Consider the following 18,363-nt stretch of genomic DNA (forward strand, 5'->3'; position numbering starts at 1 on the left):
TCTGCTTTGTCTGAGAGAGAGAATGAGAGCAAGAGGGAGAGAGCAAGAGGGAGTGCCCGTGAGGCAGCCCCACGCAGCAAGAGGCCTCAGAGTCACTCCTAAGCCACCCCTACCACCAGACACCCTGAGTGCACCCTTCACCACCCTCAGAAAGTTAAAGCAAAACAGGAGCCAAGGCCTCCACCCTCTAGCCCAAGGCTCTGCAGAGCTGTCCACACCCTCCTCAGTCTTTCTTTTTCCTGTCACTTGTCAAACACCTCCACTCAGACAAAGCAGCCCCTCCAGCGTGTGCCCCCTGTGCCAGGCGGGGGCGGGCGAGGAAGGTGGAGGGTACAGGCCAAGCAGCAGGGGTGGTGCAGCCTAAGTCCTTGTGGCCTCTGCCAGGGACGCTTTGTCCTCTGAGCCCAGGCTGTTCCTCTGGGTCCCAGCGGACAGAGGCGGGGAGCCCAGCCCCCCACGGGACAGGGTAGCAGAGATGCTGCTGGGAGAATGGCAGTGGGAATGGGGACCGCAGTGTCCCTCTGCGGAACACTGGGGGCAGCTTTGAGGGGTTCAGTGGTGAGGTGCCCCCACTCAGACTGGACAGTGGGTTCCAACACTGGACCCTTAGGCACATGACCTGCTCCCTCTTGCCCCAGTCCCCTCACTTACAAAGAAGGGTACATCATAGCACCACCTACCTTGGGAGTCGGTGTGAGGGTCAAATGAGTTAATGCAGACAATGGGCTGGGAAGGGTGCTGTATCCCATGACAGATTAGTGATGATGGTGAAGTCGATTATCACACACTAGGCACTGTGCTAAGTTCTTCACGAACAAGATCACTAGCATTCACAATGACCCTGGGAGGCTTAAGTTACTTATCCTCACTTTACCAAGGATGTATCTGAGATTCAGAGAGGGTAAGTAATTTGCCCAAGGTCTCATGGCAAGTACCCGTTGAGTCCGTTTCTGATTCAGACCCAGGTCGGTTGGTGGGGTATCCTTGAAGTCTGCCTGCATTGTGTCTGCAGAACTGTGTTCAGGTGTGGCCATGTGCACTGTCTCCATTTCTGTGATTACATAGAGCTGATCTTTCTGACTTAGCAAACAAACATTTTCTGGGTGAGACTGGTTACTTTTTCATCAGTACCAGAGAGCACACTGGTCTGGGAGCCTGGGATAGTTGTTTATGTTAAAGCAAAGTCCACAGAAATGCTGCTGTGAAAGATGTTTGCATATTCCTTTAAGAAGCCTCTGCATAATTCTCAGGCCAAGCCTGTTTTGAATCTTTAGTCTTTTTCCAAAAGAATTGTTATCACAAGACTAAGAGTTTGGAACATTCACTACCGAATACTTTTTTGACAGCCTGTTCTGTAATGAAATCAGAAAGTAGCAAAATAAAGGGAAGAGTACAGCCTTTATGTCCGTTTGTTTATTGGTAATCAGCTCTGACAGCATCTCCGAGCACATAGCTGGTATGTGGAAAATGGGCTGGTTGAGGTTGAAGCTGATGAGAAGAGTCAGCAGAGACAGGAAGCAGAAGCACAAATGGAGGGGCAGTTAGGTGGCCCCCCTGTTTGTCTGGGGTTTGGGCTTCCCCCTCCTGCCCTACCAGACTGAGACAGCTGCCCTGGGCGGCTCTGCTCTCCTGCAGCCTTCAGTGTCCTTCCACCACTTGTCCTTCTCTTAGGTACGATGTCAGCCACTGGAGATCCAGAAGTAGTCACAGCCCCAGGACAGAGACAGATGATCACAATAGTGGGGTAGCTGTGGTGGTGGTGGTGGTGGGGAACCTGGCCACACACAAGGGATGGGAAAGCCTTCACAGAGGCAGTGTCCCCAGGCAGGGGAGGCTGAGGAGCTGTGAACTTCCAGGGCCTGCCAATGCTGGTGCCTGGGAGGCGTGGTGGAGGGAGATGAAGTGCTGAGGGGCTAGACGTGTACAAACCTTAAATCGTGCAGCATCTGGAGGGGGGAAGGTGTGTGAGGCCAGGGAACGATATGACTGAAGGTGTCCTTTAGCAGCTGCCTCTGCTGCAGTGTGGACGGGGGCCTGGAGGCCCGGCCTGTCAAGGGATCCCCACAGGAGAAGACAGAGGAGGCTCTGCAGGGGCCCTTTGTGTCTGCATGGAGAGGAGTTGCCGGGAGCATAGCTGAAATTCAGAGAGCAGTTGGGGTTGTCCATTTCTGATCCCTGGGGCCTGGGCCCTGTCCCACCCAGCCCTCCCCTGCCTGGCCCACTCTGGCTGCTCTCCTCGACAGGGTGTGGCATCAATATCTCTTTTCTAGCTCCTGACGTCCCAGATTTCCATCCCAGCAAGAGACCCCTCGGGACCGTTCCTCATGTCTGTGGACCACTGTTTCTCCATCAAAGGCCAAGGCACTGTGATGACAGGGACCATCCTCTCAGGCTCCATCAGCCTTGGTGACAGTGTGGAGATTCCTGCCCTCAAGGTCAGTCTTACTTTGTCCTTCCTTTTGGCTTCTCTCTAGCAGCAGCAGAGGGGGACAGTCCCTCTCCAGCTGCTGAGTCTGCTGGGCCTGTTCTCTGCAGCTGGCCAGCTGGCTCTGCTCTGCTCCACCTTCTTTCTTGGCTGGATTCTGGAACTATCACACTCCCTAATTCTCAGAACCACACCATGTATTGGCGGCCTATGATGTACCACTGTGGGCCTCCCAACTAGGTATTCTTTATAGACAAAGAAGTTAAGACTCCAAAGTGGACTCAGGATCACATGGCCAACAGGTGAGGGTGCTGGGTATGAGCCTCCCATTCTACATACGCCCTCTGTCAGGGTGGCAAGTACACGTGGACTTATTTCTAGGTATCTTTTGCTTAACCAAAAAAATTTAAAACTAAACACAGAATGCTGGGTGTCTCCCCACCGCCCCCATGTTCTGGTAACTTCTGGCCTGGCTCTCTTTTAGAAGGTGTTTAGTGGCTTGATATTTCCCTTCTTCAGTGAGCTTTTCTTAATGGTTTTAGTTTATTGGAGGGACAAGCTTATAGGCCTTCCTGACCACCCTTCCCCTTCGCCAGGGGAATACAAGTGGGGAACAAGGACTAATGAGAACCAGGAAGACCCTAACAGGAATTCTGGTGCCTGGTGCCTGGTGTGCATGGAAGTGGAGGCATGTACTTGGCCCTGGGTACTGACTAGGGACAGCACCACTTCCTGGAGATACTCAGCTTGCATGCTAACTGGGAGGTCGGCCTGGAGGGCTGTGTTGAAATAGATTCTAAGGTTGTCTGGCTCACTCAGTGTCTTAGTAAGTGTCCTCTAGAGGAACAAAACCAGGAAGATATGTATATGTATGTGTACAGAGAGAAATGTATTTTAAGGAATTGGCTCACATGACTATGATGCCTCGCAAGTCCAAAATCCAGAGCAGACAAGGTGGAGACCTAGGTAAGAGTTGTAATTCGAGCCTGAAGACTATCAGGTAGCAGAATTTCCCTTCTATCCAGGGAGGTCAGTCTTTCCCTATTTCAACCTTCAGGTGATTAGATGGGGCCCACCCACACTATTGAGGGTCATCTGCTTTACTCAGAGTCTGTTCATTTAAATGTTAATCTCATCCAAAAACATCTGCACAGAAACATCCAGAATAATGCTTGACTAAATATCTGAACACAGTGGCCCAGCTGAGTTGACACATAAAATTCACCATCAGGCTAGGGGGTGGAGTGGGGAGCATGGTGATAATGTGTACCCTGAGCAAGGGGAGGGTAAGGGAGTACCCGTACCTCATTCTAGGGCAGCCTGGGAGAATATAGGAAAGGGGAGCTTCAGGGATGGGAAATCTCAGGTCTCCCCCTCTGCTCATTTTATGGTGATGTATCTTTTGCTTCCTCCTGCAGGGCTGGGGGGTATTAGGCAAGAGTCTCCTGACCAGGGCAGACCAACTAAAAGAGAAGCTCCTGTTATAGGCCCCAGGCTGGCCAGGTTCCAAGGCACCCTGGGGAGCAACTGGAGTTGGAAGGCAAGGCCCTGCCCTTCTGAGCCCTAGGACCTTCCCAACATGGGCCTCTGTCTGAGGTGTAATTCCCTCTTCTACTGGCTGTTGTAGATTCTCCTCTGAAGATCATTTAGTCTTGGATGAACACCACTTAAATCCATGCTGTGCCAGGAACTAAGAGTGCAAATCTTAAAGAATAAAGCACAAAATTAAGAGAATAAGCTGAGCTTATATTGAACAAAATTAAGATTATAATAGTGACTGTGTGTTAATTCTTGCGGGAGCAGAGAATGAATCAAATACTAAATTTCTTTCCATTCCTTGTGCTCCTTGAGGCAGACCCCTAGGGGCTACCCTGATCCTGTATCCCTTCTGCTGTGGGAGAGGGCATGTGTGCAGCCTGGATAATCAGCTGGAAGTAGGAAGGAGGTGTCAGAAGAGGGCTCTGTGGGAGACAGAGCTTGAGTTGGGAGACCTGAGCCTCAGGGAGGGAAAGGTGTTCAATGACAGGATCAGTGACTGCAATGCAAGGGCTAAGGGTATGGGGTGGGGGTGGGGAATGGAGGCAGAGAGAGTCAGCCACATTGAAAGTCAGGGATGTTTTGAGTGGGGACATGTTCTGAGGTCTCTAGCTACCCTTTTTGTTCTTATAAAGATGAAACTTGCCCATCAGGATCCCAGGTACTGATCTCTAGTACTTGGGCACATGGAAGGTACTTGGCAAATATAAGTCTAATTCTCCTCTGGCTTTTGTGCTCCTGTTTTCCACCAGCCTCCTTTTCAACCCCTTAGTATCTGTTGCTGTATGAGTCTCTGATTTACTAGTCAGGGGAGGCAGAACTTGTAGGCAGTGAACTTGGATATTTGGCTGAGTTTTCCAAGCAAAGCATGGAAAGTGCTGCCTGGTTTCTCCTTTGCTCTTTATATTAAAATGTGAGAGGAAAGGCATGAATTGAAGAAGGAGCTGTTCACAAAAAGGAACCAGCACTTGATGATGTGGGGGATTCGCCTGTTCAGTTTCCAAAGGATGCTAAAGGTGGGAGACTCACTGTGAGAAAGCATGCCCTGGAGAAAGGCCAAGGGTGAGGCCAGACAGCCTTTGCTGAAGAGCTCAGGTGCAGGACCTATGGATCCAGAGAAACATCTCAGCAGGAGCCAGGAGTGGAGATGGGCTTGTCCAGGAAGGGTCTGTGGACAATCTTCCTGTTTGTTTAACAGCCTAGATCCCCTTGACATACCTAAGCAACCCACGAGGATTTTGAGAATGTTTTATCAGCAAGAACACTGTCAGTCTGAGCCAAAAGGGACAGAGACCCACAAAGTAGGAAGAAAAAAGCAGTTGGGCTTGTGGGATCCTACATGGAGGAAGGGGACTGACAGAACAATCAGCTACAAACACATGTTATCCTAAGAGTCAAATGAGTCCAAGGGCAGAGCTGTGGGTGTGGTGGCAGAGGGTGAGCCCAGAGACAGGGGCCTGTGGGAGCTCTGTGGGTCCCAGGGTGAGAATCAAGGCACAGAGGGTCATTCCCAGTTCTGGAAACCTAGGGGAACTTGCTCTGCCAGGTTTCAGATTCACTTGGGACCAGTGACCTCTGTGTTCCTTCCATGTTCTCCTGATCCCTGTATTTTGAAAGCAGGTAACTTGTTTTCTAGTTTCACAGATCCACAGATGGAGAGGCATTTTGCCCCAGGTAGGATCATACCACTAGTACCAATGCTCAATCAAGAAGTGTAGATGATGAGTTTTTTTAGCTGATGATATTTAGTTGAGATTTTTGGACTCAGAGTTAATGCTGTAATGGGGTGAGAATATGGGGATATTGGGAAAGGGTGAAGGTATTTTGCACAGGGGATGGATATGATGTTTTGGGGGCTAGGGGGTAGACTGTAATGGGGTGCATGGCCCACAAAAGATGTGTCCATGCAGAACTTCAGAGTATGATCTTACTTGGAATAAGTCTTTGCAGATGTAATTAAGGTAAGGCTCCCAAACGAGATCCTCCTGATTAGGGTGGGGTCTTTACCCCTTGCTGAGTGTCTAGTGATTCACAGAGAGAAGCGCATACGAAGCTGGAGGCTGAGACTGGAGTTAGGGAGGCCCACACCAAGGCACACCGGTGGTCGCCCTCAGCCACCAGAGGCCAGGAGAGAGGGACGGAGGGGACTCCAGAGGGAATCTCCCCCGTGACACACTGATTTTGGACTTCTAGCCACCAGAGCTGTGAGAGAGTAAATTTCCATTGTTTTAAGCCACCGAGTTTGTGGTGCTTTGTTATGGCAGCCCTAGGACAGTAATGCAGATTTGGGGTGGAAAGCACTGAAGTCAGAAAAACCTGTGTAATCTTTATGATCTTGAGAAGGTCTCTTAACTGCCGGGAGCTTTGGCTTTCTCTGAGCTCCAGCAGCTCCAGCTCACCCTTTGGAGTTGCCCTTGGGGTGACACGAGCTGAGTGCACATTGGCATTCAGAGGCTTTACTGGTTCGTGGGTAGAGTCAGAACAGTTCCATACTGACGGCCAGCTCTGCTCGTTCCTGCCTTTCCTGTAATTCCCATTCGACAAGCAAGAAAACCTGGGCTCAGGGGTGTTAGGCACTTAGACAGTGGAGTCACTCATCCAGCTCCAGAGACCAGGCTCTGTCCACCGTACCTGCTGCCCCTGGAGCCCTAAGGAGATCCCAGGGCTGGTGGTGTTTCCTCTCCTTTTGGGGCGGGACCCTCCAACCTCTGGAGCAGCTCTGTAGTTGAGCCAGAGTGCCCTGCTGAGGTCTGTCCTGGGCCACAGAGCACAGAAGCACATTTCAGAAGCTCCTGAGGTTCAGAGCTCCTGACCTCCACTTACCTCCGCCCTTCACTAACCATAATTGGGGGCCAGTGCATATCGGGCGCTGGGGACATGGCAGGATGAGGGCTTTCAACCTGATGGCTCTCTTCCCAAACCCAGTGACATCCCTGTCAGATTTCACTAATTGACTTGGACACGTCTGACCGCTTGAACTCCCTCAGAGGCGGGGCACAGCCATTCCAAATAAACAGTCACATTCCCCTCCCGGCCAGAGCTGGCCGGCTGGAGCCCGCCAGACCCTGGCCCCTGTTCCTGCCGCCTGTGTCCGCTCCCAGCTGGGGCCCATTAGCTGACTGAGAAAATGGTGAGGAACAGGGAGTGAAGGAGAAAACCAAATCCCAGCTAGACCCCAGAATGGCTTAAACACCAGACATCCTGAGATGCACCAGCCTTCTCGTTGGGCTTTTTGGCTCTCTCAGTCCCAGCCTGGGAAATCCTTCTGGTAAGATTTGATCTTGGAATTTCAGGCTAGCGATGTTTCCAGAGGTGATTGGCTGTCAGGGTTGTAACTTTAGGAACTGTCAGAGCCACAGACCATGGAGAAAGAGAGAGCATGGAGAAAGAAAGGGACAGGTCTGGGAGTCCAGAGGGACCCAAGACTTTAGCCACAGGCAAGTTACTCAACTTCTGTGTGTTTCATTAATTCATCATGAACTGAGCTGACCCCTGTGTGCTCGCCTCTGTCCAGGACCTCTGCAAGAGGACAGAGTGGTGTCGTGATGGCCACTGATGGTGCACATGAAGTCCTAGCACCTAGGGAGCACACACACTTTAGCTGATTGATCGCTGCCATTCGCTGTGGCATTTCTGTTGTGGGGTCCAGAGTAGTAAAAGGCAGGTACTTTCCTGGTCATAAGGAAACAGTATTTTCTTAGCTACTAAATGAGTTATGGAACTAGAAATCTGGTTCACAGCCCCTACTGTCCCCTGAGAATCCAAGTCAGTGTTCTGATGATGGTGACAAACTTTATTAGATATGTGTGCATGCCTATTTACTTGATAAAACTTTTAGGGAAAAGTTCAGAACTTGATGGCATATTTCTCCAAATCAAGTCCATATTCAGATGTATTTTCTTTTTTATTAAAGGCCCCAGAAAGGAAAAAATCTCGAACACTACTAGGCATTGTTTACCTGTGCCTTTTCTCTTGGGAGCTCACCATAGGGTAAGATGAGACTGTGACATCTGGAAGAACCCCATTTCTTGCCCCAGTAAGCCCACAGCCTCAACTCTTCCTGATCTGCCCTCCCCAACCTCTGGCGACTGTCTGCCTCTTACTCTTGCCATGTCTCACCCGGAAGCTCCTGCGTGGCCTTGAGCTGCTCTTCCAGACGCTCTGGCCGGCGCTTGTGCCCTGCGCGGCACTGTCTGATGCCGCGTTTACCTCGTGCCTGCGTCTCCCACTGCACCAGCCTCCTGAAGGGCAGTGGCTGGATCTCGTTACCTCAGCGCCCTCAGCACCCATCCTAAGGCTTGGCCCAGAGTGGGCCCTGGAAACCGTTTGATGAAGAAACAGGAGGAAAAGGTCAATAAAACAGTTTGTTTTTCAGTAGTATTGGATTTAAAATAAATAACTAATGAGCTAAGAGGATGGTGTTTGGAGTAGCTGGCCTCCCACCATGGGCTGAGATGCAGAAGCCTAGAGCTGGACAGCTGGCCACTTCCTGCTCTGATGGTCTCCTCTTTGGGGCTTGTGTCCTCATGCTTCCCCAGTGAGAAGTGCTGGAGATGCCCCTGTGTCCCGGGCTGGCTCAGTCCTGAAGTGATTGTGAATCAGGTGCCCAGAGCTGTAGAGGTGGCTTCCTGAGCCACCTGTGGAGTCAGCCCTCAAGAATGAGTGGCGTCTGCTCCCGTGTCTTTCATCTAGAAAATGTGAAGCTAGTCTTCATCTTTCCCCATTCCCTATTTCAGAAGATGTGTAAGGAAGGAAGGCTTTCTGTGATTTCGGTGTTTTCAGGTTGTTGGCTTTGCCAGCAGAGACTCCTGGGAATCTTCTCACTGTGCCTGCATGACCGTGTGCCAGGCGCATGGAGCTGGGGCCCCTCCACAGCCCTGGGCAAGCTGACAGAGCAGGGGGCATAGGGAAGGAGAGAAGGAAGTGAAGGAGAATTTTGGAAAAGCGGGAGGGAGGTGTTGTGTGCTTTTGAATAGACCCGCCTTCACTAGGCTTCCTGCTTCAGGGGCCTCTGCAGACATCAGGTTCTTGCCCTCCTGCCCTGGGAGCAGCTTGGGTTCAGCCTCTCCTGTCTCCCACAGGGACCACTGCCAGACTCCCCTCCCTGCTCAGGCGCCAGCCTCCCTGCCCCAGCCCCAGCCCACTGACCACAATGGCTTTGTAGAGCCGGGTTGTGTCCTGTTTCTCCACTGGTGGGGCCCCATCTCTAGGATAAAATCTAAAGTGCATTCATTGTGTGCCACAGAAGGCAGAGTGTGGTCTCGCCTGTGCTGCCTCTCCTGCCTTAGTTTCTTATCCCAGAGCCACACAAGGTCACTCCTGCTCTCTGTATTAGGCATGACTCTGGTTGTAAGTGGCAGAAACCCAGCTCAGACCAGCTTAACATGATAGGGATGTATTGGCTCAGTTCCCAGGAAGCTAGGTGGGGGCTGGTGCCTCCCTCCAGACCTGTTCTGTGAGGGCCACCCCTTGTGGCCTAGTCCCCGCCACCCTGGCTTCCCACGTCCTGCCCTTCAAGGCCAGAAAGGAGTGGACTGTATCCTTGTGGTTAGCTCCTGAAGCCCATTCTTCCCAGAGGATGGACCCAGTGGTGGCCCTGCCAGTGACTGGTTACCAGTTCTGGTAAGGAGATATGAAGGGAGTTCTCCTGGAGAGCTGGAGGAAGGTGTCCTTGCTTCTAGACATTAACCAGGAAAAGCCAACCTTTCTCCTGCTATTGAACATTAGAGTGGCAAGGGTGTGGTGCCTGGACTTGCGGCCCTCTTGCTACCAGCCTGAAGGGGAGGCAAGCAGAAAGAGGCCAGGGGAAGGTGGAGGATGCCTAGAAGGATGGCCCGAGCCCTGATGGCTGGTGCCTGAGCTTGCCCCACCTCAGGACCTGGTGTTGGGAGAGAAACTGCCTCCTTGCTGTTTAGTCCATCTCGTCTGCTCCTTGGGATAGAGGAAAAAGGCTTCTTTTCCCGGAGTTATGAACGTAGTTATGGAATGGGATCTCCATGGCTGAACTGGGATCTCCTACCTCTGGCCCAGACGAGTGCAGCACCCTGACTGGGCAGGCTGGCTTACGGTCCACCCTGGAGCCGGGGGCGTGCTGGAAGAATGGTTCCCTAGGGAGGTGGAGTTATCACTGGAAAATAGATGAGAGGCAGAACTGAGAGGTGCCCACACACTCGGCGTTCTGCGTCCCTGTGCCTTGCTGGCCTGTCTGGACAAGAGGGCCTGAACTTGGGCCCCCGCTGCCCACTCTCTGGGGCAGTTGCTTCACCTCCTGGAGCCTGTTTCCTGCTGAGCTTCTGGTGAAGCTTCGAGCACATTCCTGTAATGGGCTTGCAGCAGGCCTTTATGGTCGTTACTATCACAGGCCACTGTGAGTTTTACCTGTCCCCCACTTGCTGGGCCTTTTTCCTTGGCACATGGAGTGCAGTAACACGGGTGGGCCGGCCTGGGCTCTGCGTGCCCTGGTCTGCCTTGCCTTTCTTCTGGCTCGGGGATTTGAATCACATCTGCAGCCAAGTTGTAATATCCTGTTGTCTCTCTAACGAGGCCCCGTGAAGAAGGACAGAGATTGATCTCAGTGCAGGCAGGAAGCTCAGGAAGATCTCCCTGAGTAGGTGCTGTTGTCAGAGGCGTGTGACCAGCATCCTGAAAATCAGGCAGGTTGCAGGGTGCTGCCTCTACACCTGCCGTTTTCCTGTAGGCCTTCTCTGCTTTGTCCTCACCCCCCGACCCCGGGTTCCAGAGGGTAGCATACCCTTTACATTGGTCCCCTGAGGATCTGCTGCAGCTTCCACTTCCGAAGACCCATTTCCCTTTCATTCCTTTGTGCACGTGTCACCCTTTATTTCTGAGACTGGTTTTTCATCCTGACGTGCCCATTGCAGAGATGGTGCTGATGCCCCCACCCACCTTGAGCCCTGATTGCCTAGATGCCCGTGGCTAGATGTGAAGGCCGCCATGCCTGGCCTGGTTGGGGTCCAGTGCTCTCTTAGATTAGTCTCAGGTGCCTTTTAGAGGCATGAGCTCTGAAACACAGCGGGGTACTGGCCTGGCATGGGGAAGGAGCTATAGGGTGTTGGATGTCTTCTGAGTGCTACTGTATGCCAGGCTGTGGTCTAAGACATATTCACTGTGTGCGTCCAATAACTATGGGCGGGGCTCTCGGCCTCCATTTTTAGGGTGTAGAACAGGGACACAGGACTTAAAAATCTTCTCCTGGCTAATCAGCATAGGACCTGGATTCAAATTTGCAGCCAGCACCTAAGATGTGTGCTCTTAACCCTGCCCAAACTCCCTGGGTGGATGTGAAGGGGCCACTGACCTGTCCGTCTTACATTAAATTAACTCATTATGTGATGAGCCAGGAACCCTCAGACAAGGATTCCCTGGGGCTGAATTTGGAGGTGCTCCTTCATTCTGTCTATCCTTCCTCATGGCTTCACGGGATCCTCCATTGAGGAGCTGGGAGTCCTGGGCCATCCTGGGGCAGCTGTCCAAGCAGAAGGCACAGCCAGTTTCTTGTGCTGAGAGGGTCCTGGACTCATGACTTTGAGTCTGCCTCTGACCCTGACAGGCCTCAGCATTTCACACAGTCCTTTGCAGAGATGATCCTGGCTCTCCCGGACAGAGGTCAGAGCAGGGAGAAATGGTTGCTACAATCCAAGCGGAGTCTTCTGCAGAAAGGGTTACAGTGGACCAGGTGTGCATCCCCAGCCCAGCTCTGTCTTGCCCCATTGCCAACACAGACCCTCTTTATAAAGCTGCCAATTCCTCTGGTCGCTCTTGGTGTATATTTCAAATCTTGTGGCCAGGACCATGTGGGCAGGTAGGTCCTACCGGGGCCCAGGGTGACCTGCAGCCTTGCCAGCCCTTTTACGGGACTCTTTTGTCTGAGACCTGCCCGTGCCTGACCCAGCGCGTTCCCAAGGGCAGGGCCAGGCGCTTCCCCTCTGCCGCTGCCTGCTCACTAGAGCCCTCGTTAGGCTGCCTGGGCATATTGGGACCCAGCCTCTGCCCACCCCAAGCCTGACGCAGGTACCCCCATACCCAGATGTGTCCTGCCCTTCTCAGCTGGGGGCAGGATAGCAGGGAGGTGAAGAGCAGGGCCCAGAGAGCCACTGTGCCCGGGTTTGTATCCCATATACCAGCTCTGTGAGCACAAGCTGGTTACCTGACCTCTGTGTTCCAGCTTCCTCATCTGCAAAAGGCAGAACATTACTTGCATCTAAGAGCCAGTGTGAGGGTTAAATGGGTCACAGCACCTTACTGCAGTGCCTGGGTTCTAGGGTGCACTCAGTCATCGTCGGCTGTTGTCACCGCTGCGCGAAGCCTCCTGCTCCTGCTGCCTGGGCCAGCACCCCTCCAGGCGGAGCTCCAGTGGTTGCTGGGTGGTGAGCAGACATAGGCGTGGCCGACATGGGGTGGGAGGGGTGTTTGGCTGGCCTCCAGACATCCCCTCAGAAGAGTGCGGGCCCCACCCACAGTGGCTGCACAAGACCCACAGAGTAGCGTGACACCCTATCACCCTGCAAGTCGTTGAATAAACCTTCTGAGTACACAGAATAAACTGAGTAAATTAATTTACTGTTTCTAGAAAGAGACAATGACTTGATTAAAAAGAATCTGTGTGAGTGCTGTGGCAGGGCCTGGGCACCGTATCAGGGCTGTCCCTGTCCAGTGCCCTGCAGGAGCCCTGGGTGCGAGTGCCTGGCTGCATGGCTGTGGGCAGCCCCTGCCCCCTGTGTTGCCAGGCTGGCTGCATAGAGAAGGACAGACTGTCCCCTCAGGCGGCCACTCCTCCTGAGGGCCTGGGGGGTGCGCTCACTGAGCAGTTTACCTGGCAGCAGTCTGGTGGGCTTCACGGGGCAGCACTCACTCAGCCCAGAGGAATCGGCACAGGTCTGGAGTGTGAGCTGAGATGGGTGCGGGCCTCCCTAGACTTCTGGGGCAGCTGTAGTTTCCTCTGTGGCTGGGGGCTATAGCCAGTATGACATGCATGTCGTGGAGGGGAGTGGAAAATGTGAGCTGGCAGCAAGACCAAGAACTGGCAGGACCTAGAACACTGGGAGCCCGAGGGGGGTTCCTCTGTCAGGAAGCTGGAGCCTGGCCAGTGTCAGAGCAACAGCTGGAAGCTGCCTTGCTGCAGAAATGCTGGCTCAGCAGCAGCTGAGTAGGGCTGGGCTGTCCCCTCATGGGCATGGCTGCTGCCCGGCTGCAAAGAAGCGTTTGGTTTGGGCCTGTCTGAAGTCCCTTGCCTTCTTTCTGCTTGGAAGCAAGTTCTCATTCAACCAGAAAGTGTGTCCGCACAGGTCCTGTGTGACTAGGCAGGCTGCATCTCCTGCCTCTAGCCTTTCCAGAGTGCTATTGGCTGGCTCGTGTTGGGTGGGGCACTGGAAGAGACCAGAACCTGGGCTGGCCCTTGGGGAGCCTGCTGCAGGGGTAGGTGGCTTAGTGGTGGTGGGCAGGCAGGCAGCTGTGCCCTCGGGCAGGGAAGATGCTGGTGAGCAGGGATTCCAGGGCATGGGGAGCACGCAGGGCAGCGTAGGGGTTGCTCAAGCCCTGCTTACAGAGAGGGGTATTGAAGCTGAGTCTCACAGGGTGGGAGAGGGCCTTCCCAGGGCCTTCCAAGCAGAAGGAGTAGCACGTCTTGAAGTCTAGAGTGGAGAGGACACCTGGTACAGCTGAGGGAAACACGAAGCTCCTTGCGGTGGAGTCTGGTGGGGGAAAGGTCAGCAGATGGTAAGGTCATCCGGAGGGCTGGGCTTCGGGCAGGAGGGAGGACGCTCAGAAAGCCGAGTCCAGAAGTGGGGGCTCCCTGATCATGTCCTGTGTGGCTTGAGAGCATGCCTTGTCCTGGTAGGGCGCTGCTGTACCCAGGAATTTGGCTTGGCCCCTCCTTCGCTCCCCTTGCCCAGCCAGCTGTGGGTCCTGGGGCCCTGCTCCTCCGCTCTGGGCCCTGTGCTCTGGCTTGTCCCAGGTCCCTTCTTGCCCTCCACGCCTTCCTGGACTCGGTCCCCAGCCTTTGTCCCTGCCTTCTGCCCAGTGGTTGGAGTGCATCCCTCATGCAGCCTCTGCTCCTGGCCTTCCTGCCCTTGACAGTGAAACTCCAGTGGGACTAGCAGGGTCTATCCACTGTTCTTACACTCACTGGGGCTGAGGGGCCCTTCAGAATCACCTGGAAGCTTGTTGGTCCTACCCCAGCTCCCTGAATCTCAGTCAGCAGGAACCAGAGGATTAATGTTCACACCCATCGTCTGAGGGCATTCTTATTGTCAGGGGATGTGGGGAAACGTGGGCTGGGGTTTGTGCTCTGAAGTTGGACAGACCTGGCTCAGGTCGCTGATTTGCCATGTACTGAATGGCCGTGGTGTCACCTCCCTGAGCCTCTGCTCTCTCACCGGCTTTGCAGGCTTTCTGGGGGAAGCAGGAGGAGATAAAGACTTCACATGAAGTGACCAGCACACCCATGCCACACATACCATTGAGCACCTACTGTGTGCCAGGAGCTAGGCCAGGCTAGGAGGGCGAACAAGGCAGGCCACATTGCTGTTCTCACAGAATTTACCTTCTAAAGAAGGGCTGGGGGTAAACAGGGCCTGTGCGGCTGCTGTGAGGACAGAGGCAGGCAGGAGCAGAGGTCTAGGGCCTTATAGGCCATGGCCAGGCTCTGGGTTTGACTCTGAACTAAGTTAAAGCTCCATAGACGTTAGATTCCTTCCCCCTCCCCAATGGAAGGTATCTGTGCCAGCCCCAATGAGCTGGCACCTCTGGGAGAGCCAGGTAAGCTGCAGCCTGTGGCGAACATCTGTGGTGAGTCCCCAGCTGCCCTGCCTCCTTCGGGGGCTCTGCCATGACCTTTTTGTTTGTATTTTTCTTGTTAAAGGAAAGTGGAGTGTTTCCTGAGTGCTCATAAAGCCAATGCAGCACTTAAACAGAATATTTATAATTCTTTCTTTTAAGAAATAAAACAATAATAAAAATACCATAAACATTGCTTTAATTGTTCACAGGCTTCAACTTGTAATAATCACAGGGAAAGGGCAAGTGAGATGTCTTATTAAAATAAAGGCACTTGCCTACTTTTGTTTGAAGTTTTGCTGAAATGCCTTATTATAACATGTTCTTGTTTAAAAATAAATTCCAGCCATTCAGAGGGTTTTTTTTTTTTTCTTTTCAAAAGTATTTAAATGAGATGATTCTGGGCAAGGGTAATTCAGAGAGTCTGGGCCAGCCGTTGTGGGACTGAGCTGTCTGGAATACAGCTGCAGCCCTTGCCCCTATCAGACCCATGGCCACCTCTTTGGCTTGCTGCTTCCAGTGTTTGTGAAGACGTAAATGGGTACACGGATTAGGATGAGCCCCCTGTCTGAATAACTGCATCTGCCTGCCTGCCGGCCCCACTGCCTGGCACACTCCTTCCTCATGTGCATGCGTGTGTACAGTTATGGCCGGAGGTATAGAGTCTTTCCAGGACAGGGTGGAGTTCTCTGAGAGCAGACAGCGAGGGCACTGACCTAGGTGTGGGGTCAGAGTGGGCCTCTGGAATCTGGAGGAGGAGGAGGACCTGTCCAGGAGAAGAATGGAGGCATGAATGTGCAGTGTTCCAGGCGGAGGGAGCAGCAGATGCAAAGGTCCTTTGGTGGGAGATAGTTTAGCACATTTGAAGACCTGAAAGAAAGGCATTTTAGCTGGAACTCAGAAAACAGACAGAGTAAGAGGTGCTGTAGAGGCAGGTGGGAACAGACCACATTAGGTCTGAAGATTTTGGTCTATTAAAGATTTTAATGTTTTAATAATGCAGATGGTTTTGATGGGTGGAATGGAGGGGTGTGTGTGTTGTGCGTGCATATGTATTTGTGTGTTGGTGAGACAGATGGTGCAGAGAATGGATTCAAGGGGGGGCCAGAGCACCTCTCAGGGGAGCAGTTAGGAGGTTGCGGCAGTAAGTACAGACAGATTGCAGCAGCTTGGACCAAACTGGTGGCGATACAGTAGGACCCAGGGATATTTAGGAGGTGGAATTAACAAGGCTCAGTGATGGAGTAGATACGGGGAGGCTGGAGGAGAGAGGCAAGCCCAAGATGACACTCACATCTCTGGCTTGTGTAGCAGGCTGGGTGACGGAGCCCTGCGAGGTCTGGGGTTGATGGAGGCAGGGTGGGGAATGTGGGTCGGGTTTTAATAAGGGGTGTTTGGGGCACATCCAGTGGGAGAGGAGGCCTAGGAGGCAAGTACATAGAAGGAGGTAAGGCTGACACAAGTTTGGGGAAGACATGGGTTGGTAAGCTATTGGTGTATCCAACCTTTGCAGTTGGGGTCTCTGGCGAGAAAAGATAAGAAGAGTTAAAAAGCAAGCTTTTGCAGTTCTTCTCAGGTTTTATTTCTGATGCTTAAAGGCTACCAACCCTCCTCCTGTTCTTGGCTTGGGAGCCTCCCCAGTTCTGAAAGGTGAGGGTCTGGGTAGTTGCTGCTTTGTCATTTTGGCATGGAGGGGTGGGTCTTTCTGGGGACATTTGTTTTCTTTCAGATTGCAGACTCCCTGCCAGCCTCAGGAGGAGCTGCCACAGCTCCGGTGCCAGGGGGAGGGCCACAGCGTGCCCCCAGCCTCCACAGCCACCACCGCCAACAAATGGGGTGACTGGGCGGAAGGTCAGGAGTTTAAGAGCTTGTTTTATTCAAGACCCGGGTAAGAGACAGGAGGGGAGTGTGCGGGTTTTATATGTGGATCCTGGTATTTTCTTTTGAGTTGGGCGGAGAGTGGTTGGGGCAGGGAAGGAAGGCAGCCCGCCAGAGGGAACATTGCCAAGCAGAGCGCCTCTAATGTGAACCATAAGGCGGCGGCCCATCTCCTGGCCGGCTAATGTGGGCCTTGCCGGCAGGCGGGCAGGCAGGAAGGCTGCCTGGGCAGTGGGTCGTTTAACCCTTCAGGTGCTGGGCTACCAGCTGGCCTCCCAGCCGCAGCACATGGATGTTTGGGCCTGAAGATTTGAAGTCCCAGGGTTTTAAGATGCTGAGCAGCATCCCCAGGCTGTCCCCACTCACTGGATGACAGCTGCAACCACTCTCGGTTGTGATGCTCAAAACTGTGTCCAGACATTCTGAATGTCCCCACTCAGCTGCCTCGCCCTGAAGGGCTCTGACTGGCCTGCACCCTTCAGCGGCCTCCCCTGCACACACTGCTTCCTTCATGGGGCACTGAGTGTAGCTGAGTGTGTGGGGGACGTTTTCTTGGGAAGGAGGAGGCCCCAGGATCTGTGGGGAGGTGTGTCATTTGCCTAGCATTAGTGGTAGGACTTGTGGTGTGAACTCTAATTTCCCCAGGGCCAGAGCTTGCTGCGCACCCTCCCTGCACTACCCAGGGACAGGCCTCCGGGGCGTCAGGGCCCTCCACCTGCATCAGTGCTGTGGGTTGCGGTGGGCAGGGGAGGGGTTGTGCAGTCTGCCCTTCCCTTGCTTCCCCGGAGGACCCATTGCTGTGTCTGTTTTGTTCCAAGTACAGCAGCCCAGGCCACAGTGTTATCTGCACTGTGAGCAAATCAGGACAAAGTCAGGGGGCGACAAGGGCCAGTTAATGCAAACCATGGGACACCACACAACTGCTGAAAAAGATGGTGTAAATGTAGTAGGGGGAAAACTGCAGCTAGAACTGTCAGAGACGCAGAGCAGGGGTTCTTCCTAGGCCCTTAATATATATGTTGTAAATAAATAGGATGCATATATTGTGAAGGGAAAAGCATCCCAAAACAGTGTATGATTTGGTCCCACTTATGTACGAAAACATATGTACATGTGTTTGTATAGAAATGCATCAGAAAAGATCTGAAAGCAGGCACGGCAAACTGAGTAGCGGTTACATCTTGGGGAGTGAGCGAAAGTGGCATTTGAGGGGCTCAAAGAGAGCTTTCATGTTTTAGTGTGTGTAATTGTTGTTCAAGTCTGTTACAACGAGCTTGTATTCATCTGTTTCTTGTGTGGCTTTTATGAAAGAAAAAATACAGAGAACCAGAGAAACAGCAACTCTTGTTCTGCCTCCCCCACTCCTCTCTCACCTCTCTTGCGCCCTCACCCTGCTTGGGCCCTGGAAAGCCATCCTCCGCTGGGGAGGCCACAGTGCAGGGTGGCCTGGCCCAGCTCTGCTGTGAAGGATGGCCACCATCTTCAGAAAGCAGGCTTCTGCCCCTGCCCTGCGCCCGGTCTCTGCCCAGCCCTCCCCCCAGCCTGCAGTGCCCCCAGCTCACTCAGCAGGTGGCACGCTCCTGCCTCTCCTCCCCTTACCAGCTGTTTTCACTCACCGCTCAGACTTCAGCCCCTTTTTCTCCCTCCTCAGCCCTCTCCCCGCACTCCTCTCTTGGAGATGCACAAAAGGCCTTGCTTGCTGATCTTTTTTTCTCGCTTCCCCATTGCCT

The 18,363-nt window shown here is 53.2% G+C and overlaps 1 protein-coding gene across 2 annotated transcripts in view; it reads left to right on the forward strand.

The window, feature by feature from the left end:
• The window catches only part of EEFSEC (eukaryotic elongation factor, selenocysteine-tRNA specific), a 247,967-nt gene that overhangs the window by 113,227 nt on the left and 116,377 nt on the right, over nucleotides 1–18,363 (forward strand). For both annotated transcript variants that reach the window (XM_036911550.2, XM_036911547.2), the window contains exon 4: nucleotides 2,271–2,435. In XM_036911550.2, coding sequence (XP_036767445.2) covers nucleotides 2,271–2,435 — 165 coding nt within the window. The remainder of the gene's footprint in view (nucleotides 1–2,270; nucleotides 2,436–18,363) is intronic.

The sequence above is a fragment of the Manis pentadactyla genome, chromosome 1, assembly GCF_030020395.1.
Source record: "Manis pentadactyla isolate mManPen7 chromosome 1, mManPen7.hap1, whole genome shotgun sequence".
NCBI lineage: Eukaryota > Metazoa > Chordata > Mammalia > Pholidota > Manidae > Manis > Manis pentadactyla.